This window comes from Morus notabilis, unplaced genomic scaffold (genome assembly GCF_000414095.1).
Source record: "Morus notabilis unplaced genomic scaffold, ASM41409v2 Scaffold744, whole genome shotgun sequence".
NCBI lineage: Eukaryota > Viridiplantae > Streptophyta > Magnoliopsida > Rosales > Moraceae > Morus > Morus notabilis.
This window is the reverse complement of record NW_010367602.1, coordinates 331,881-355,570: the sequence shown is the minus strand read 5'-3', so window position 1 is coordinate 355,570 and position 23,690 is coordinate 331,881. Positions and strand designations below refer to the sequence as shown.

Here is a 23,690-nt window from a genome sequence, read left to right as displayed (position 1 = left end):
ATAATGTTTTAATTAAAGATTCTGAACTTTAATTAAATTCATTATGAACAATTACTTTTGATTATTATCCTTAAACATTATCCTCTCGTATACAACACTTATATACCATGTTTAAGGTTACATAAATAATCAAGGAATTTTATTTGATATTCATAAAATATTCATAAATATATGCACATAAAATGATGAATAAACTATTTTATTAAATAAATAATAAATATCCTTTTACATCTCATGCTTCTAGGACACTATTCCCAACAAGATCCACGTCAAACTTTTAGTCCTAGAGAACCCACATACTGGCAAAAATATACCAGAAGTTTGGGGCCAGCTGTGTGGGGGAGATGCCATGGAGATCACAAAGGGACTTCACGAACGAGTGTATGGGGAGTGTCATCCTTGCCGTGAAGGCCCGGGTATACACGGACATATAACCCGAAGGTGGTTGGCTCGCCCTAAAGTGGGGGTCCGGCAGGAGATACTCAAACCATCGGCCGTCTAAGTGCCCCTTTTTATACGCATAGACGATATCTCTCTGTCGTGTCTTCGGTGCCACAAAGTCGGTTGTGAAGGGCAGACGGTCCCCATCCGCCCCTATTGAGGCCACAGGGACGCCCGTGTGTCGATCGCTGCTGCCAAAGATAACGCCGCCAACCAGGGAGTCGGCGCCACTGGAAGAAGAGCCCTCCCCCTCGGCCTCGCCTTCGACCAGGCGGTCGACACTGTCCTCGTCATCTCGCGGGTCCAGGACATAGTTCTCGACCTCCCTCAGAAGTGGGTGCTGACCGTAGAATGTGAGGAAGACTCGGCGGCTAGCGTTGGGTCTGGCCTCACGAGAGGCACGAATGATGACCACCCTCGACGCTTAATCCCTTTAGATGCCATTACTGTAAAGGAAAAATCTAAGGTCAGTTCTTATAAGTCGAGAGGGGAAGGGAAGACAGTTCGGCGCTTAAAGCTCAAAATGTTTAGTCGGTTAAAGTTGAAAAGTTAAAGCAATGACGGTTCGAGCCTAGGCATGAACTAACCAGAGACTACTCAAACAAAGCAACGACCATTCAAACTAACCCAGAATGCCAAACAGAAATCCAGACTCACTCAAAACTCCTATAGCTAGTCCAGAACATGGCAGATAATGTCAAAATCAGGTTCCAACATCCCCTGTCACGTCATTCCCAACCATTCCCACCACTTAGAAAATAATCTACCACTATTCCAGGCACGATAAACACATGATAAGTGGAAAGGAAGTTTGAGGAATGCTTACCAGGGAATCAGGAGTGGAAGAGGTACACGAGCTCTTGAGATAAATGTTGCTGGAGATCTGCGAAATGGCAAGAAGGAAGTAAGTGATCCTGGAGAGATTTTTACAGAGTTTCGGCTGCTTCAAGATGGTTTCGAATGATTCATACACGAAGAGACCATTTATATTAATTAAAGGCCCTCGACCCCCAGCCGTTCGATCAGGTACGTACGCATCTAACGATGGAAGCACAAGAGCTTGATCTGACAGCTAGGGGAAGGGCAGGAAGCTAAGGAGTCACGATCCAGTGGCTTAGGTTCATCCATTTAAATAGAAGGCAGCATGACGATTGAACAGACGCGGCGTTTACGCTTGTCGAGGGGTGCCGCAGTACCAGGGCCATTATTGCGAAGAAGGTTCGTAGTAAGGCTCCCGCACCCAAAGTAAACAAAAGGAGAACCAGAGCAAACCCCAAACCTAGCTCGAGGTAGTCCGAAGAAAAGCCTCGACCTGGGGGCAGCTGTTGTGTGGGAAAATTCACATTGACACGTCAGACAACGATTATGCCACATGTGGCCCTATGCCTGCCACGTCACTTAGCTCTCGACGCCCGAGCCTCATTGGTCTCTTCCGTATGGTATGAGAGTCGAGTGCATAAGGGGATTGAGACCGTCGACCCTATACATAGTCGACGCCTACGAGACCAGTTCGTGTAAAATAACGTGATAGAGTCGACCGTGAGAGAGGCTACCCGTGGCAAATTTAGGAATAGGCACAGAGGGCTGAGCGTAAGCAACTGGACCCATTTTTCAAGGAAGACTCCTGAAGTGATCGGCGGAATATCCCAAGGTTACGTCTGGGTTTGGAGAAGGTCAGTTGCACATGAAATGATTACGAGCCCTTAAAACCGCCTGGAACGGATCACTAGCTATTACAGGAGATCTACAAAGCTGTAATGGGGGGACAAATTGAATGAGTGAAAAGTACAAAAGGTGTTAATAGGCTACGGTCTAGACAAATGAGGCCATAGGCCATTCAAGTGGATGGACCCCCTGGAAGACATGGTTAAATGGTCCAAACCGCCTACCCTTGGGCAAAGCTCATGTAATATCTGCTATAAAAGGGGCAAAGGCCCCGTGAGAGAGGGGGATCCTTTTTCGTGTAATTTGTAAGAACCAAAACAAGAGAAATATAATACAGTGGATGTAACTCTGTTTGAGAATGGTGAACCATTATAAAACCTCTTCGTCTTTATTTTCATAACCGCTATAACGGTTTCTTCACAGTACACCAATACAAACTTTAGCAAATCCAGTAAAATTACAAGTTTCAAATCGGTAAACCAACGGGCTATCGCGGGGTGATCCGGTCAGGTCTTGTTGACGAAATTCGACCGTCAACAGGTATGATACGTGGACCCAAATCACGTTTCGGGGATCTTCAAGTGAGCCCTGGTTTGGAAGGCCAAGGAACGCAATTAGGCCCATATTACTCACTTGAGATGTTTCGAGCCTATAAGAAATTAGAATAATAAGGGTTGTGGAGGAAATAAACCAAAATCCTATCCAATTCCTTTAGCCCAAGTCGTAGAAAATTATGTGAGCCTAATCAGCCCAATAAATACTAAGGAATATACTTTGTCTTCTTCCCCCTAGAAAAACGTTAAAGTTGGCAACTCAAAACCATTTTATTAACCATTTTAGCACTCTTTTCCCTACCAAAGTGCTGACCATGTCCAACTCATCCAAAACAATCACCTGACATGTTAGACCAACAAGAGCCTTTAATTGGATGCTCCAAAACCCCATTATTCACAACTTAGAAAAATCCTTCCCTTTGCAAATAAAAAAAGCTAGGTTAAACCTCACCTACGCAACAGAATGCCAGCTCATCTAAGACCAAGAATTCAAACTACAATGGAGGGAAAATTTCCCTCCTTTTCAAGTCACATCCTCAGTGTATAAATACCAGCTCATTTGCTCCTCAAATCATGACATTTAATCCCAATCTAATTTATCTCAGAGCAAAAACAAAGCAAAGCTCTCCCACTTGAGAAAATCCTTTTCTTCTCCATGGTTTCGGCGAAGTTCCTCCGGGTTGGCGCTCCCGGAAGTTCTTCCCCACCTAGAACATCAGTATCTTAAACCTCTCCCCATCACAACCACCAAAAAACACAATAACCACGACCACCGGATGTGCTCAATCTCCATAGTTTTTGGCGGAGATTCTCTATTATTCATTTCTTAGTTCTCTACCCGTTAGAAGTAATAAGTCTCCTCAATCTCTCAAAGCATGCCCATCAATCTTTCCCCAGCTTAAAACTAACATTATAAACAGCCATGAATGATTTCATCTCGTCTAGCCGATCTTCACCTTCAATGACGGAACTGTCCTACCGGACGCAGAATACACAAGGCTACCAAAACTTCACAATCATTTATCTCAGCCCCATAACATCTCTACATCATCAAAAGCATTCGGAAAACCTCCTCCACAAACTAGTTGCGTTCCTCTCCCACACAATTGACTTACTTGGAGATCCTCCTCATTAAAGTCTACACATTTACGGAGTCGGAATCGCAACGGATATCACCCTCGGAACCGCCTTCCTCGAGGTCACTCGGGTCTAGCCCAACCCAACCGGGGCCAACATCGTCGACCAAAAAGATGACCCTTTCGAGCACGCACAACTCCGAAATCTACAAACGGCGACTTGAAGGCCTCTATTTGTTTATCTGTCAGGTGCCCACCAACCACCGGACTCGCCTTCATAACTGACAGCAAATCTACTTAGACCGATCGAAAAAGGCCACGAGCGCCGCACCCTCTACATCAGCAGGCCTGTCGTAAAAGAGCCCCAACAAATATCAAGATTGTCCTCAACAATTTGTATAAAACATCATCTTTTACATTAATTAACTCAAAATTTAAACAAACCAAACTTCAAATCTATAGTCTGTAATTAAGTCTAAGATTTTTAAGAAAACAAATGTCAAGGAAAAAAATCTCGAATAAAAAAAAAAAAAAATCAAGTCCATGCCCCCTGTCGTGACTTTACATGGATACATTCTTGACGTTTTTTATGCCTTATATCATGCAAGCAGGGAAAACATTCATAATGCTCTTTAGCGGTAACATGGTTAAGTGGGATTGCCGTGGACCTTGTTCACGAGAGACTTGGGAAATTCCATAGGTCTTGACCACCAATACGATAAGAGCTTCAACCGTATATTCCCCGTTCTTATTATTTCAAAATAATTCTATTTTGCAAATATGTTGCCCCGTTATTGCTTTGTTTGTGGTTTCAATATTGTTGTTTATGTGTTTGTTTTCGTGCTCAATGGTTTTGGTTGTTGTCACTTACTCGTGCATATGGTTGTTGTGATTTTTTTATTTTGGGTACTTGAAAACAACACGTAATTTTTTTTTTTATTGTTATGAAAGTGGCATCCAAATATAAACACGTTTTTAAACAAATTATAATTATTAGCGAAAAGAAAAAACCAAACTAAAATTAAAGATTAAAAAAACCTTTTCTTCTATCTCACGCCAAGAACATAAGCACCCAAAAGATAACATAATAAATAAATAAAATCTCGTGTTTCTCAGCGTTCAACGCTTCGTTTACACAACAATTCGGTCAGACCAACCAAAAAAAAAAAAAAAGAATTATAATGATAAAAAAAATCCTTTTTAATTTGGATTTCCTGTCGTAGAAAAAAAGCAATTTCATTCCGATAACGACCTTCCTAAATCCAAACGGACCAATTAATTTCCAAAAGTTCCAAAACACCAACACGCTCTCGCCGAATAACGCGTCGTCACGTGGAGCCCCCAGAAGTCAGCCGCTTTCTCTAAATTATAGTTCATTTTATTAATTTAAATTTTTAATTTTTAATTTTTATTTAAAAATTTTTAAAAAATATCACATTTAATTTTTTTATTATAATTAATTTTTTAAAAAATATCACATCTTAATTTAAATTTAAATTTAAATAAAAAATATTTAATTTATAAATTAAAATTATATGATTAAAATTATTTTTAATTTACGTGTATTTTATATAAAAAAAATATCAAACGTCTCCAACTCGTTTTGTCAGAACCTCCTAGAAAGTCCCCAGTCCAACGCCTCTCAGTGGTGATTAAAATTATTTTTAATTTACGTGTATTTTATATAAAAAAAATATCAAACGTCTCCAACTCGTTTTGTCAGAACCTCCTAGAAAGTCCCCAGTCCAACGCCTCTCAGTGGTCAGCACCACACATTTATTAAAACTAAAAAAAAAATCAACGTTGAAAGCTCAATTCAAAGCCGGCTGGGAGTGATGACTATTTCAATGGGGTATTCTTCGCTGCGAGGACTTCGAAGAACATGTAAAGAGCCGAAATCTCGTGCTTTTTTATCAGTATCGTCTTCGTCGTTCTCGTTTCTCGATGGCCTCTGGTGGCGGATTGAATCCGCAGTCGGCGGCGGAGAAGGCGGTTTCGGTGATCGGGTTCGGATACGATTTGTGTGCGGATATCCGGTTGTCGGCTTGTAAGCCGGGTCCTTCAGGGTCGAGATTGATAGAACTAGACCCGACGCAGACGAGGGATTTGGTCATCCCCGGTGGGGCCGTCGTCTCTAATGTCTCCACCTCCATCAAGTGCGATAAAGGCGAGCGCACCAGATTCCGCGCCGATGTCCTTTCTTTTAATCAGGTCTTTTTTTTTCTTTTCTTTTCTTTTCTTTTTATTTGTATTAGGATTTTTTTAAAATTATTTTTTGTTGCTGATAAAGGAGTTGTTTATTGGTGTTAGGAATTGGTGCGTTTCCAAATGGGAAATAAAACAAAGAAAATGAATAATAGAGTTGCAATTTTTGCATTTAATAAATTTTTGGTTGTGCATCATTGAGCTTTAAGTGTGGAAAAGTCAGTTTTTTCAGTTGACAATCTTCAGTTTATTTGGTTTGATCATTCTTTTTAGTAGAAAAAGAAGTATTTTTTTTTTCCTTTTATGCGATCATCCTTAATTGCTCTGTGTTTGACTCATATCTTCAGTTTTGGTTTGATCATTCTTTTTAGTAGAAAAAGAAGTATTTTTTTTTTCCTTTTATGCGATCATCCTTAATTGCTCTGTGTTTGACTCATTTGAGAAAGCATTTTCTCCTTCTTAAATTAAAAAGAAGAAGCATAGTGTAACAATCGTCTACTAATGTTCTATATATGATTTTGTTACAGATGTCAGAGCAATTCAATAAGGAACTTTCTTTGTCTGGAAAAATTCCGACCGGGATGTTCAATGCCATGTTTGGGTTCAAGGGCTGCTGGCAGAAGGATGCAGCTCCCACTAAGAGTCTTGCATTTGATGGTTGGTTCATAACTTTGTATAACGTAGAGTTAGAAAGGTCCAACATCACGCTATCCAAGCAAGTTAAAAACGAGGTGCCAAGTTCGTGGGATCCCGCTGCCCTCACCGAGTAAGAGTTCTAAACCAAAGTATGGAGTTTTGTTCATGTAATTTGTTACAATGAATTTGAGGGAATAAGATTAAGAGTTGACAAAGCTCAAAGTAAAATAGTTAAATGAGATTAACTATTAAAACTTTTCAATGAGAAGTGAACCAAAACTTCAATTAGATCCCTTGCTAGTTAGTGAAATGATAAAGGTTATTTAGAAAGTTTATGCCAGAAAGTGTAATATGCATATTTTTTGAACATATTTAGGGCCTGTTCTTTTGGACCAAAACTCAAAAAAAGTTTGAACTCAAGTTACAATTTTATTCAAGTTCATGTTCGTTTGTAAAATTTGAGTTTAAAGTTGAGTTTTAACTTGAGTTTGGGGCTAAAATCTGAGTTTAAGTTTCTCCTTCAACTCATGTTCTTAAATTCAAATTCAAGTTAATGAACAATATTTTTTCTATTCTTAAAAACGTTATAACTTTTTCGTTTTAATTTCACTTGAGATGATTTTTTTTCTATGCGTTCACAATGAAGAGACGAATAAAACCTCACCCATATATCCTATTAAAATTTTTCATCACCATTGAATTTTTATTAAAATAATATTTAAATACAAATTCAAGTTTTGACCCACGCAAACACAAATTCAAATAGATTCTCAATTCAAATCATAACTTAAATGTGTACATCCAAACGCAAACTCAAGTTACAACTTTAACTCAAATTATAACTCAAATTCAACTCAAGATCTACACTCAAGTCACCATAACTCAAAAATGCAACTGAACAAGCCTTAACTTGGAAATTTGTGGTTTTAGTATGAATTTTTCTCGAGTTTGTTTATGTTTTAACAGTTCATTTGCACTCAAACTCAAAAAAAGTTTGAACCTAAGTTACAACTTTATTTAAGTTCATGTTTTTTTTATAAAATTTAAGTTTGAACTTGAGTTTTAACTTGAGTTTGGGGCTAAAATCTGAGTTCAAGTTCCTCCTTCAACTCAAGTTTTTAAACTCAAACTCAAATTAATGAACAATATTTTTTTTATTCTTAAAAATGTCATAACTTTTTCATTTTAATTCTGATTGAGATGATTTTTTATGCGTTCACAACGAAGAGACGAATAAAACCCCATTCATATACCATATTAAAATTTTCCATCACTATTGAGTTTTTATTTAAATACTATCCAAATACAAATTCAAGTTTTGACCCACCTAAACACAAACTCAAATAGATTCTCAATTCAAACCATAACTCAAAATGTGCACATCCAAACACAAACTCAAATTAGAGTCTCAACTCAAACCATACTCAAATACACCTTAATTAAATCAAGATCTGAATTCAAATCACCCTAACTCAAAAAATGCAAATGAACAAGCCCTAAATGTCCTGGAAAGGAGAACCTCTATCTTTGAGGATACATTCTTTTATAATGGGTGAAAACCACTCTAAGTTGTGGTTACTGGTTCATTACATCATCGAAGTCAAATTTTTTAATATAATTTTCCTTGAATAATTAATTGGTAATGCTAAATGACTTCTTACTTCAGGTTCATCGAAAAATACGGTACTCATATTGTTGTTGGGGTAAAGATGGGAGGCAAAGATGTAGTTCACCTAAAGCAGTTACAAAATTCACAACTTCTGCCGAATGAAGTGCAGAACTTGTTAAAGCAATTAGCCGATGAGAGATTCTCTAAAGATGTAAATACAAGTTCAGTTTCCGACCTAACCGAATCATCAGGAAAAACAAAGGTAAACAGATAACTTAAAATCACAAACAAATTGTAATACTCTTTGTCCTCATACAGTACACCACAATGTTAGTTACGAGGATGAAGGAAAAGAAAAGTATCTGATGACTGTCTTTAGAAACTTTGGTTCCTATTTTATTATGACGCCTGTTATGATCAAGTCCTGTCCTATTTTAAAATTTATGTTTGTCATTTCAGAAAGAGCACTCTATGCCATTGGATGTCCATAATGCATTGGCTGTGCCAATTAGGCCGCCTGTCACTTACTCTTTTAAAAATGTAAGTCTTTGGAGTCGTTTGTGATATTCTTTCACAGACTCCAGTTGATCTTATACAGTTTATGTTGAATGGATTAAGGCTTATAATATTTACTCAACTCTATGCAGGATATATTAGGCATTTGTATCCGAAGCGGTGGCATTGACATTGGTCAAAGCCATAACGCATGGCTTTCAACTGTATCACAGTCGCCTAATGTTGTATCAATGTCCTTTGTGCCAATAACTTCGCTCTTAGGTGGGGTCCAAGGAAATGGATTTCTAAGCCACGCAGTGAATCTATACCTTAGATGTAAGTTTTCAATCTCTTTCTTTCTGCTCTGCACTCTACTGCTAAAATCCAAGAGAGAATTGCCTTTCCCAATTAATCCAAAGTACTGTCCAATTTTTAGCTGCAATTTGCCTGTTGGATCACCCTATAGTGTCAAGATGTCTGCTTTATTGAAGTATGACTGTTTAGTGTACCAAGTATGGTGCAACCTTCATTCCACAAAGAAGTAAATAGCATATTTATTTGTGCACATTCTCTGATATACTTTATCCATATGGTCTCGTACATGGAACCTGATGTTAGAGGAAATTGCATATATATATATATATACTTTTTTTTGCGTATTTCTTTATTTGTTGGTTGTATTTCTATAAATAGATAAAATTATATCAATACAAAACGTTTAAGAGTTCCGCTGGGAAATGTTAATGTCTCTAAGGTTTATTTATTTCGATGTTTGAATGCATTTTGCAGATAAACCGCCCATAGAAGAACTCCATCAGTTCTTGGAGTTTCAACTACCGCGGCAATGGGCTCCAGTGTACGGGGATTTTCCTCTCAGTCTTAGGCACAGAAAACATTCGTCCCCGTCGCTTCAGTTCACTTTTATGGGCCCTAAGCTTTATGTTAACACCATGAAGGTAATGTGTCTTGATGCAGCACACCAAGATAGACCAAAATTCTTATTGCACCCTATTCGAAAGATCACTCAAATTATTCTTGATTTCTTCCAAAAGCTCGTGTGATTTGCTGATTCTATGATGAGTTAATTGTGTATTTGAGTCGATAAATTCGGCCATTTGCTTGATAAACCTTCATCTAAAAGTGCAATAAGATTGTGTTTGTGTAAAGAATTTCATTATTCTTATGGATTAGCCGTCCTTAATAGACATTGGACTTTAGCGATTCTATCAATTCAAGCGTCAGATAATTGTAATTGTAATTCAGTCAGTATTCAGTTCGTAATTTAATAAATTTAGTTAATAAGGCATGCCAGTTTTCACAAAGTAATTTATTGTGCGTTTGGTTGGTGGATTCGTACCATGGTTCGGATTATGATTCGTGGCTCGCTATAGTGTTTTCTCTTACAAAAAACACACATAAATCGAGAATGGTTCTGAATTTATGAACTAAACGTCCACTAATACTTTAGAACAACTTTTCTTGTTTCTGTGTACTTGTAACATATTGTGAAATCAGCACTCCATTACGTTCCTAATTACGTTCTGGTTTCTAATTCAATAACTTTCAGGTTGACTCAGGAAGCCGACCAGTAACAGGACTCCGCCTATATCTAGAAGGCAAAAAAAGCAATCTACTGGCAATCCATCTCCAGCATCTTTCTACTCTTCCCGAAAACCTTCAAATCACAGAGGATCATGGTTATGATCCCCTTGACGTTCCAGTGGAACGGGGCTACATCGAACCAGTCAAGTGGAGCATATTTTCGCATGTGTGCACAGCCCCGGTGCAGTGCAGTGGTGCCTGCATTGATGATCCTGCTTCCATTGTGACAAAGGCCTGGTTTGAAGTTAAAGTTATTGGAATAAGGAAAGTTTTATTCTTGAGGCTTGGATTTTCGACTGTGGCATCTGCCAAGATCCGGAGATCGGAATGGGAAGGAACTTCAAACACATCTCAGAGATCAGGTTTTCTCTCGGTATTGATCAGCACAAGGTTTAGTGCTGGATTAAATCAATCTGAGAGGCCAGCAAAAGTGGATTTGAATTCAGCCATCTATCCCGGGGGTCCACCTTTGCCTCCAAGGGCCCCAAAAATGGCAAGCTTCATAGATACCAAGGAAATGGTGAGAGGTCCAGAGGACCCGCCCGGATATTGGGTGGTCACAGGAGCAAAGCTCTGTGTTGAGAGTGGCAGAATTTCTATCAAAGTGAAATATTCATTGCTGACCATAATGTCAGAGGACTCTATGCTGTTTATGTAGGAGAAAAATGAACAAAGTAAACCACACGGAGTAGAAGTTACGAGTTTTATTTTGTTCTATTTTTTATTGAATCATGTACATTCACTAGTAAAATTTGTTTTAGAAAGAGAGATTGGCACGACGGTGTTATGGTGTGGCAATTTTGATTGAGCATACTGACTTGTGGGAACTTACAACTCGACGAGCTATCTAGGCAGTGTGTGTGTGTGTATTCCTTTTTTAGTGGAATAGATGAAAACCTCCCATTAAAGCAAATTGAGACGAAAGGAAGATTGTTTACCATTTTGTGGAGAGAAATATCAATGGTGGCGAAGTCGGGAAGACTGTTTCCTTAACCAAGATTTCCTTTACAGATATTTTTCGTTGTTGGTTATCCTCTGAAAATTACAGAGCCAAGTTAGATACCATAATTTCCTGCTTAATTAAATTGAGGGAGAGCGTGTTCTCAATAAAAGATTACAAAAACAAAATAAAAAAAAGACAGATATTATTTGAAAGAAAAATTTCCTCAATTTATCAAGCAATGTACCTTAAATGAAATACAAAATTTTGGCCTTAAGTTGAGTACATGTCCCATCACTAAAGGGGTGGGTGTAACGGTTAGAATGCTTTTTTCCTCCTATCAGAGTGTCTATAGCCTCATTTTAAGTCCCTGCCTGATTAATAGACAGTGCCAAATGAGCTTGTGGTCTGATGGAAGTGAAACTGAGCTCCTTTTTTGAATAGAATTGAAGCAGGTCCTTTCCATTCTATTTGGTGGGCCCCTGAATTTTAGCTATAGACAAAGAGGATAGAGGATGAGATAATACCAATGATCCTCTACCAGATCCCCTTTTTATTCAGCTAAAAAAGAATTGGGTGTATGTCCTTAATAGGTAATCAAATGCCTCTAGTTTCCATAGGAGAGATAAAGCTTGCATAGAGATGGTGTTTACTAACTGCAAGTGTGGAATCATCCCGGCAAATTCTGGGATAGATCATCTCCACAAATCTCACCAATAATCTCCACAAGAACATGAGCCATCTTTAAAATGGTGGAATCTGTTGATATCTCTCACAATTATCTCCCTTGAAACAACTTTACAAATGAACTTGAACGCAGTATGGCAATCCAGGCAAATTCGTAGGTTCTTCTTCACCCTTATAGGAGATCCTGGTGGAGTGGCAATCAACCCGAAAGCAACTGCAAGCTTCTCACTGTGGTGCAATAGAAGCTTCTCTTTTTCACTTCTTTCCACATCATGGAGAACAATCTCCACCAGGGGAACATAGCCAGCTTTACTCATGAGGTCACTCAGCTCATCGAGTTTTGCGTATATTTCCTTGCTTCTTGAATGGCTATTATTTCCTGCAATAAAAGTATGAACCTTGTCCTTGACCTCAATCCAACTGATTCCAGGTTCCTTCTTCACTTTACTAGATTTCATGAGTCTTCTCACGTTTGCCACATTCTCCCATAGGCCAGCTGATGCATAAATGTTAGCAAGCAGAACAAGGGTGCCGGATTTATCAGGCTCGAGAGCCAAGAGCATTTCGGCAGCACGTCGACCAAGCTCAACATTTTTATGAATTCTCGCGGCACCAAGAAGTGCTCCCCAGACTGATCCATTCGCTTCAAATGGCATTGTATTCACAAGCTCCATTGCCTCGTTCAACTTCCCTGCTCGGCCGAGGAGATCGATCATGCAAGCATAATGCTTTTGCATTGGTTCAATCCCATACAACACTTTCATTGATTCAAAGTGTTTCCTCGCTTCAATTACCAGACCCGCATGATTACATGCATAGAGGACACTGACTAAAGTTATATGGTTTGGCTGAACACCATCTTTAAGCATCTGATTGAAAAATTGTAGGGCCTCTTCTGCATGCCCATGTTGAGCAAAACCTCCTATCATTGCAGACCATGAGACTACTCCCCTCTCCGGTATCTCTAAGAAAGAATGTCCAGCGTCATCTATGCTTCCACATTTTGCATACATGTTGACGAGAGAATTCCCGGCAAATATGTCAGACATGAATCCAAACTTTAGAATGAGAACGTGGATCTGTTTCCCTTGTTCATATGCCGACAGATTCGCACAAGCATTCAGAAGAGAACTGCAAATAAATGAATCAGGCTTGATCCCCCTGTCTTGCATTTGCAAATATAGCTTTAAAGCTTCTTCACCTTGACCATATTGGGCATAAGCTGTGATCATTGATGTGAAAGCCACTAAATCTCCAATTGGGCATTCTTTGAAAATTTGTTCGGCGTCTTCAACTTGGCTACATTTTGCGTATGTGTCAAGAAGGCTGTTTATAACATAAATGTCAGATTTGAGACCCGATCTCACAGAAACCGAATGAACTTGTTTGCAAACTTTGATCGCTTGCAAAGTAGCTGTGGATTTTAGGACTGCAGACAAAGTAGTATGGTTGAAACCTATCCCCTCCTTGTACATGTCAGCAAAAGTCCATACAGCTTCCATATCCTCACCGTTCTGTGAATGCCCCGAAATTATAGCATTCCATGCAATCAATTCCTTCTTTGGCATCAAGGAGTGAACTCTCCTCGCATATTTCATCATCTCAGACTTAGAATACATATCAATCAGTCCAACATCTACAAACACATCTGATTTTGTATCCATCTTTATCAATCTAGAATGTAACTGCCGACCCAATTGCTTGAGCCCCAATTCAGCACAAGCTTTAAGAGCACTTGAAAACGTAAACATATTCGGGCAAACCCCACACGTGTTCATCTCCCTAATCAATTTTAAAGCCCGTGCATTGTCCTCATGATGAACACAACCAGCTAGTATAGCATTCCAGCAGACAATATCGGGTTGCAAAATTTCTTGAAAAGCAGAAACCGCGTCTTTAAGAACTCCTTGTTTTGCATACATGTCAACTAGTGCATTTGCCGAGAATGGATCTGATTCGTATCCAAGCTTTATCAGAAAACCATGGAGTTTCCTTCCTTTACTAACATCAACAACACCTGCACAGGCATTTATTATAGTAGAAAAACTAAACTCATTGGGTCTTATTCCACTCTTAATCATTTCCATGAACAAATCAACAGCCTCTCCACAACACTCTCTCTGCACGTAACAGGAAAATAGAGCATTCCATGAAACAACATCACGTTCCTGAATCGCATCAAAAAGCCTCCTCGACTCCTCAAACTCCCCACATTTTGCATACATAACAACCAAAGTGTTTGCTACAAACACATCCGCCTCAAACCCCGTTACCACCGTAACCCCATGAAACTGCTTCCCCACGTTCAAATCCTTCGTAATCGAGCATGCCTTTAGAACGCTCGGAAATGTGAACTCATTAGACTTAACACCCAACAACCGCATATCACAAAACTTCGAAAGCGCTTCATCAGCAAGCCCATTTTGGACATACCCAGATATCAAAGCAGACCAAGAGACTGAATCTGGTTCAGGACTTTCCTCAACCAGTTTGCGTGCATATCCGAAGCGACGACACTTTGAGTAGAAACTGATCAAATGGTTCCTCAGAATTGGGTCTTCGGAGAACCCGAATCTGATAATGTGGGCATGGATTTCCGTGCCGGGACCTATGGCCTTGGAAGCGGTGCATTGTGTCAAGAGCTTAGAGTAGAAAATGGAGGTGGGGGGTCTCAGCAAAGGAGTGGTCTGTGGGTCTCTGCTGTAGAATCTAGTCGAGGTTTGGACAAGTTTAGCAGGAAATGGAAAATGGGTTGAGAACGTTGGGGTTTTAAATGGTCGGTAAAGTCGTTTAGAGCGTCTTGGAGGGAATGGAACTGGAAAAGCTTCATCACCCATTGGATTATGATCATGGACGGTCTTCGAGTTTTGTACAAGGCCTAGTTAGAAGGATCCAAGCCGTTCAATTAACAAATACCGATATTTCCCAGAGCAAAAAAAAAAAAAAAAAAAAAAAAAAAAAAAAAAAAAAAAAAACAAGAAAACAAAAAACAAATACGGATATTTACTATTTTATGCTTTGTATTTTGAGTTTATAGAAAAAGAATAACATAGGCGTGTTTGAAATTATTTTCAATTTATTTTTAAAAACATTTTTGCATGTTTTTTACTTTACAAAGTGAAAACAGTCTTTAAATCGCGTTTGTTTAATAAATATTTTAAAAATTAAACAAAAACAAAAAGCATTAAGAATGATTTTTATGAAAGAAAAAAAACGATTAAAATTTATTTTTCCTTCTCCGTTTTCATTTTCAAGTACTTATATTAAATAATTAATAATTAATTATCAATTATATTATATTAAATAATAATTAATAAATAGTTAATAATTATTTAATTTTTAATTTTTTATTATTAAAATTTTAATTTATTAATAAAAATAAATAATAATAGTAACTAATTATTTAGTTTAAGATTAATTGACAAAAACTGATTATATAATATATTAATAAAGGTATAATTAATAATTAATAATTTATTATTAAATAAATAATTAATAACTATATAACAATCACATAATATATTGACTATAATTTATTAATTTGTAACTAGTTGATAAATAATAAATAAATAGTAATTAGTCAATTAATAATTAATAATTAATGTCAAATTATAATTAGTTATTGTGTAATATACTAATCAATAATAATTAAGAATTGATAATTAGTAATTAATTATCATTTAAAGAATAATTATCAAAAATTGGTCAGGTAATATATAAAATAATAGGTTATTAATTAAAATTAGTAATTAATTAACTCATTATTTAATTATATAATTAAAAGTTAATTATTTAATTAGTAAATAGAATACTAATAATTTATTAATATATTTATTATTTTCTATTAATACACTAATTAATTACTTATAAACTAATAATTTTGAGTACATTACTACCAAAATAGTTAATTATAATTGATTATTAATTATTGGTAGTTTTTGGAAATACAATAGCGGTTTTTGGAAAAAGATTAAAGATTTTCTCTGATAGTACTAGAAAAATGAATTATTAGTAGTTTTCTATTTTTCGATTGTCAGATATGCATAATAAATTGTCTATTTTATATATTTTTTTAATTTTATGTGATTTGAATTAGATCTAACGGTCAGAAATATCAATAGGCGGGCTAATACAGAGAATGTCCTAAAATATTATATGAAAAGGGTGATCAGATTTTTGTCTTATCTAAAATAAATATGAAAAAGTAACCTTGATTTTACTAGTAGGCCATCTTCTTCCTTGATAATTAGTTGGCCATCTTTTAGGTTAATATTTTAGTAGGTGATTCACTTCAGTAATAATGTGGCGGCAATAGGCATATATAATTGTTTATTTAATCTTTTTCTTTTATTTTCCATATTTTAGTAACAAATTTTTTTCTTAAAAAAAGAAATTGTTTTCATCGTGAAATTTAGAGTCGACTTTATCATGCAATAGAATTATGAGGTATAACGTGATATTTATTTTCTTTTGATGACATTAAAACAATCTAACAATAGCTCCTGCAATAAATAAGTAGGGTTAATTAAATATATAATGATTTTAGGAGTACTTAAGTAGAGGTAGAATATATGATTTTCTCTTAAACAGATGATTTATTACGAGAGACCTCAGGCCCGGCTACTGGCTAGCTAATTGTTATGCATATGCATAAATTCCATGTCATGTACAGAGATATATAATTTCATAGCTTTATATACGCATAACGCATGCCTATCTATATTATCTTTTGTTTGCTTTGTTTTTTTGTTTTTTGTTTTTTGTTTTTTTAAAAGTTGGCCTTTCTATATTGTCTAATATGTTAGAACAATATTGGCGTTGTAGCCTCGCGGAATTAGGAGTTTTCCACTGAATCGGACGGAGAAAGGACGAGATGTCCCAATTCCCCTGAGTGCGGTGCATAGCCAAAAGCAACAAAAACCAGAAATGCTCAGAGCGAAATTTGGATATTCTATAGCCCACCCAAAAGGGAAAGCTTAACTTGCCTTAAAATGCTACAACAAGAAACGACAGAGAAACGACAGATACAACTCTTAACAAGGAAACGACAGCAAAGTCAACTAAATAACAATAATAATAAAAGCCCGAGCCCCCAAGGCGAATCTGACACCGGTGGTCAAGTCCCGGTCGGTCAGGCGGGGGCTGAGGTAGGCCGGCAAGGCGTCCTTGATGCCGAGGTCGGAGACCAAGTAGTCAGTTGCGAGCTTTACTTTGGAAAACCTGCCTGTGGGAACGTGGCCGGGGAAGTCACGGCCGTACGGAGGGTGGTCCGCGTGGAAGATCGTCGCGAGGCCGTTGTTGTTGCCGGAGTCAATGGTGGATTCTCCGAAGGCGAAGACGGCGGGGATTGACAATCCTTGTTTAAGCATGCATTTTTAAGATAGGGAGTGTCGTGCACGGTGCATCCTTGTCATTTGTATTAGTTTTGTTTTATTTTTGTGTCGTTTATCATGTTGTTCGTTTCCAGTTCATTGTCTTTTAATATATATAAATAAAATAAAGAAAAAGTGTAAAAACTATTATTTTATAATAGTCATTTTTTTATTATTGAACTCCTTAATTATAGCTATTATTTTATTAAAATATATCAACTTAAACCAGTTTAAACAGAAGGGACAATATTAAATAAAGGGGACAATATTAATTTCACTTTAAATTTTAAAGATCAACTTTAGAAAAATTTCATAAATTTAAGTGGGGTTTATCATATGTGTCATTGTTTAATATTTTATTATAGTACGTATTTCAAAAAAAAAAAAACAAAGAATCAACTTGTTGGCTGTGTTTGGATTTTGTTTTGTTTTTATTTTTCACGTTTTTAGAGAAAGAAAAAAATAAAAATGAGAGAAAAACGGTGTTTGGTGCAATTAAAGATAAAAAACGAAAATGAAAACGATTTTTTAATTTAGTATAAAATGGGAGAGAAATGAAAAATGACTTTTAGTCGTTTTTCATTTTTTGTTTCCGTTTTCTCCTCTCTCGAGCATAGAGAAAGAGAGACATTACTACATTTTTTTATACTAAAAAAAATCTCGTAATAAAATTACCAAACGCATTTTTAAAAATAATTTATATTTGAGATTGAAAACATTTTCATTTCTATTTTTATACAAAAAATAAAATCATTTTGAAACGAGTTTCAAATGCACCCGTTGTCTTCTTTAATTTCAGTCCTTTTACTTCTTGGTCGTTTTTTTATTTTTCTTGTTCCTTCATGTTGATCTCATTAATGATTTTGTGTCTTTTTTTTTAACATTTCCTTTTATTTTCTTATGTTTATTCCATTAGTTGTCATTTTTTTTAACTTTAATGACGTTTTCCTTTTTTTTCCCCCTTACGTTAATGTTGTTTAAGATTCCCGTTTAGTTCGCTGATTCGAGTTTTTAATTTGAGTTGAGATGTGACTTTATGTGAGAGCTTTTTACTGTAGCAAAAAAGTTAAATGTGATAGTTTGTGAGAGTTTTTTACTGTAGAAAAATTCGAATTCTAAACTCGAATCAGCGAAATAAACGGAGCCAATTGTTTTACTTTCTTATCACTCATTGGAGGCGTCGTTTTTGGTTTTATTCTTGTTCAGTTTTGGTTTTCTTGTCGTTCGTTGAATTACTTTAAATTTTTATAAGAAAAAACATTATAGGTAAAAGGCTTGAATTACAGTTTAAACTGCGAACCGAATGTTGCTTAAGTCTTGCATTCATCTAGTTGTCCTCTTTGGCTGCCGACCTTAATGATTAAAATGGAATTCTTTGTAGGGAAAAAAGATTGGCGAAGATGGTAATTGCGTGGGGATACATTAATTTGTGGATAAAAAACGCACACACATGGCTAATTTCAGAGGGTATTTTAGTAAATAGCAATTATCTTTAATATTCATGGAAAAACTATCAAAATAACAAAATAAAAAAAAAACCTTAAGAAATTAGATAGTTCACAATTGCTTTGAATTTCCCTTTGTTTGCTAAAAACATAATAACATTTTCTCTTCTATAATATCGACACATGTCATGTTTTGGTAAGATTGTAGAGTCTCGTCTTTTTTTCTTTTTTTCTTTTTACATGAATTTGAGATATGTCAGACAAACTTTGAGAAAATATTGTTAACTTTAAAAAAAAAAAAGTAAAAAGTAAAAATCAGTAATCCATGTATGTGTACTTTTATATTTTTCATTTTGCCAACATTTTACTAACTAAATAATATAATTTTATCACCGGGCTTGCTTGTACACTTTTTTATAGATTAACATGTGATGATAATAATATTGCTTAGAACAAAATGAAATCCGTGTATGAACCTTATATAAGACTTCCTTTTAATATTAAGATTTCTATCTTATTTGTATAAAGTTTCTACTTATGCATTTTTTACATTTTCATCATATCCTAAAATGTTAAAAAGGAGACATCAAGTTCTAAAAAAAGATGTTTGTAATTTTCATATATATTTTTTTATATTTCTACCTACATCGTTATTTTCCTTTTTATTTCAAAAAAAAAAAAAATCTGGAGTACCCATATTTTTCATCCATGGTGGTGAAACCTTTTTTGGCCAAAAACAAAAAGGAGCATCCTATAAAGTTCTTTTTGCTCAGAAGTATGAAACCATTCACAGCTCTTACACTCTCGAAGATTCATATTGTGAACGAAGATGGCCTCAAAATTACAAGTGAAAATCCACATGTAATTAGGACACGTTTAGTTTGTTCATTCGAGATTTTTAATTTGAATTAAAATGTAATTTTATGTGAAAATTTTTTACTGTAATAAAAAAATTAAATGTGATTGTTTCTGAGAGCTTTTTACTGTAATAAAATTTAAATCGATAAAATAAACGGGACCTCAATTTATTAGACAACGTTTAGTGGTGGCTGCGCGTGATTTTGCACCACGATGATCCAATGTTCAAACCACTTTGCTCCTGTCTTGAATCCAAGACTATGACGCCACATTTAAACCTCACCACCACACAATTACATCAAAGTGGTCTTCTTACAACTAGACAATTACATGAACTAGCCTATGGAGCGTTCAATTAGGGGGCCCAAAAAAGGTCCTATTGTGTAGCATTTCACTTTCGCCTCTCTGCCACGCGTGCCCAAAATAAAAGGAAAAAAAAAAAAGATAAAGTCTCCACAGACACACACATGCATTACACACATATAATTGGTTAAAACTTTTTGCTGAAATATATTGGTTAAAACTTAAAATCATAGAGTTTTATAATTGAGAGCCATGTTCATGCTTTTTCTGTGTTTATGTTTAAAAAAAAAAAAAAAAAAAAAAGGGGTCTGTCGCTAGATGATCCCTTCAAAGTTCAAAAATAAAGAATAAAAAAAGAAGAAAAAAGGCGGTCCACTTGATGGGAGAAGTTTCCCTTTGCTTTAATAAATGAGAATAGACGATTTTCAATCACATCAGTTTTTAGACATGAACAATGAATGCAGCAGAATCATTGTCAAATTCTCAACGAGATTCCATTTGATCTTGACCACTTCTGAATCATCTCCGCGGATTAAAATTCTGCTATTCACACAAAAAAGTGAGATTTACCGTTTTGTGAGTGATAGATTCTATCTTCTGAAATAAAACCATTTTTGTTTGATCTTTGCCAAACTAACAATGGAGCGGCACCCAAACCTGCACTTCTCAAACCGAAATTCCTTTCAATAGCAATATGATAAGCCCCAAGTGCGCTTTACTTTTGCAAGGAAGCAAGGAAGCGGTTTAAGTCAAAGGAAGGGAATGGCGGGATGAAGGGAGAAGAGATTTGGGATCAAAGCATCAGCTGGAGCGGACATCTGAAGTGGCTGTTGCTGAGCTGGCAGGGTCCGAAATACCAGGAGGGGACCGGGCTGATGTAGCAGGAACGAAGGCTCCGGTTGGAGAAGGAGAGTAGGAGAACACGGAATGCATGGAGTGGAGGAAAGAAAGAAAGTTTAGTTAGGCCTCGTTCTGTTTGTGGATTTAAATTTTCAATTCGAATTAAAATATAATTTTATATAAAAAATTTTAATTTTAATTAAAATTTAAATATGACTTTTTATATTATAATAAAATTAAAATTAAAAACTCAAATTAATATAAATATTTATAATTTAATGGACATTTCACTAGATGAGCATTTTGTACGGAACAATTACAGGTGATATTAAACCGTAAAAATAATGATTATAAGAGAATATATTCCTAAAGAACAATGATACTTTTTCTTCCGCTAAAGTTACTTTCAGCAATAATTAGCACTAGTTTTTACCTAGTGCTTGTGATAAGAGTGATATCCATGAAATCTAATTATTATTCATGATATGTTGGAATTTTCATTCACAAAAGTAAACCGACCAAAAAGGAAGGAAAAAGCCAATCACTGTCTAGAGAAAGGTAGGGCCAGTAATTTTAGACACGACATAATAAAAAGATATAAAAATGACACGAGATAAATAAATTTGAATCGCACGATTATTAATTGGATGGTTAACGGGCGGACACGAATAACACGAAAATAAATGGACTGAATTCGTGCAAATCTGTTTAACACGCTTAACCCGTTTAGTTATACGGGCCGACACAGCCCAGCCCGACCCGTTTATTAAGCTCATATATGTGTGTGTGCGTAAATTTTCTAAAAAGAAACTCTCTTCTATTATTTTCAGAATAGTCAAAAATAAGAATAAATAGGCTAAGGAAGAAACATTATCTTCCTAAAATAAAATATCCTAATTAAAAATAAACTCTAATCTAAGAAACCTTATTTCTAATGATAAACCATTTATCCTCTATTTTATTTAAATTCAAATACAAAGATTTTATCTAACCGACAGTGTATATATTATATATATATATATATATTAGACAAAAATCTACTTCTGACTCAGTCTCTTGAAACTAATTTTAGTTTTTAGAACGTAATTGGGCATTCAACCTCAAGGCTCAAAGAAGACATTTTCTTATATTTATTTTATGTTTTATGCACTTAAACATTCAAATGTTTAGTTATGTTTTCAAACTTATTTAAATGTACTTGGCTATGTTTTCAAACTTCTTTGGATGTTTGGTAATTGGTATGTTTTGAAACATATATAATTGATAATCTAGTAGTATCATATATATATATATATGTGTGTTTGATATTTGTATATTTTAACGTGTATTGATTATTATGCATGATTTTATATTAAGTAGTCAATTAATGTAGTTTTAAATACAATATAAAATTCCACTATTTTTGCTAATTGGGTCATAAACGTGTTTTTTTTATGTCGGCCTGTCACGGCATGTTTAGTAATCGTGTTCGCGTGTCGCATCGTGTTAACCGTATTATTAGCGTTTCGTGTTTGTGTTTGGGTTTCTGACACGTTTATTAATTGTGTCGTGTTCATGTTCACTATAATCGTATCGTGCCGTAATCGTGCCAGCCCGAACACGACACGCAAACACTTATTGCCAACCATAGAGTAAGGTATACCTACTAGTTCATTTAAGATTAATTGTATAGTGCACCGATCAAAAAATAAAATAAACAAATAAGAAACGAAAAACAAATATAATATAATCAATGTAATGGAGTTTACTACAAGGTAGTATAACTACTGGATTTCAAAGCCAAGCATATTGTGGCGTTTCAATGTTTTCATTAAAATTTAACAAAGGAAAAAAAAAAAAGAAGAAGAAGAAGATAAATGCATAATGATAAACAAATAAATAAGATGAAGAAAAGTTGTAATGTTGTTATATTAGATAGCATTATGAGAGCAAAATTTACAAGATGGATTAACTCAAAATTTGGTAAAAGCCTCCCATTAGAATTAGTATATGGGTTTTATTCGGCTTTACAAACACAAGCAACACAATATCATTATTATAGCCCAAAGTGACAATTGTTAAATAATTAGAACACTAAAACTAATAATAATGATAATATAAAGTAATCACAATTCACAAGGCATCACCGCCGGTGCGCGCCAACAACACCTTGCGTGGACAAGCGAAGCGATCATCTCTTTCTCTCTCCTCCGTTTTTCTCTCTCTACCACCCAACGAATCCCAGGAAACTGAAACCCACAGGACAAAATTGAAGAGTTTTTACTTGACAGGACTATGGAGAATCCAAAATCCAAAAGAATGTTTTGCAAAATAATTTGCTTTACATAAAATTTTGACGGAAATTACTTTCTCGCACAGGAAAAACGAAAAATTCTGACAAAATCCAGGCGAAAAGCAATAGCACAGAAACGGAAAGGAAAAGAAAACGAAGAAAATAAAATCAAAAGTTGAAAGAGAAGATGACCTGAGAGATCGAATGGAAATGTGCTGGGTAAGAGCGTGGAAGAAGAAATTGGCTCCGTGAAGGAACACCACAATTCCGGTGCATCCCAGCACGAAAAGCTCGACCATCATCTCCTTCTTTTGATTGATATTTTTCACTTTCACAAACACACACAGACGACGAAACAGAGGAGATAACAAGCTTAAAACAATTTCGCTTCGGCTTCGGCTTTGGCTTCTTCTCTCTCTCTTCTTTCTTTAAAAGCTCTCTCGGCTCCGTGAAGGAACACCACAATTCCGGTGCATCCCAGCACGAAAAGCTCGACCATCATCTCCTTCTTTTGATTGATATTTTTCACTTTCACAAACACACACAGACGACGAAACAGAGGAGATAACAAGCTTAAAACAATTTCGCTTCGGCTTCGGCTTTGGCTTCTTCTCTCTCTCTTCTTTCTTTAAAAGCTCTCTCTTTTTTTTTTTTTTTTTTTTTTTTTTTTTTTTTTTTTTATTAAAACAT

General features: G+C 35.7%; 2 protein-coding genes across 3 annotated transcripts; one reads left to right on the top strand and one right to left on the bottom strand.

Moving 5' to 3' along the window:
* The first annotated feature begins 5,559 nt into the window (after positions 1-5,559).
* LOC21398183 (MACPF domain-containing protein NSL1) lies at positions 5,560-11,276 on the top strand. 2 transcript variants are annotated; one of them, XM_010112884.2, is made up of 7 exons: positions 5,560-5,947; positions 6,469-6,707; positions 8,244-8,448; positions 8,646-8,726; positions 8,834-9,017; positions 9,471-9,637; positions 10,249-11,276. In XM_010112884.2, exons 1-7 carry the CDS (start codon positions 5,681-5,683, stop codon positions 10,939-10,941), a joined length of 1,836 nt encoding a protein of 611 aa, XP_010111186.1. In that variant the 5' UTR covers positions 5,560-5,680; the 3' UTR covers positions 10,942-11,276. The 2 variants fall into 2 exon arrangements, with proteins under 2 accessions (XP_010111186.1, XP_024031046.1); XM_024175278.1 differs by lacking the exon at positions 8,646-8,726.
* Positions 11,277-11,496: 220 nt separating this feature from the next.
* Positions 11,497-14,740, bottom strand: LOC112094452 (pentatricopeptide repeat-containing protein At5g04780, mitochondrial-like). The gene is given in 2 exon segments (XM_024175290.1): positions 11,497-14,699; positions 14,702-14,740. Coding segments are annotated over 2 exon segments (2,805 nt in total). The 3' UTR covers positions 11,497-11,933.
* Between the last annotated feature and the right edge of the window lie 8,950 nt (positions 14,741-23,690).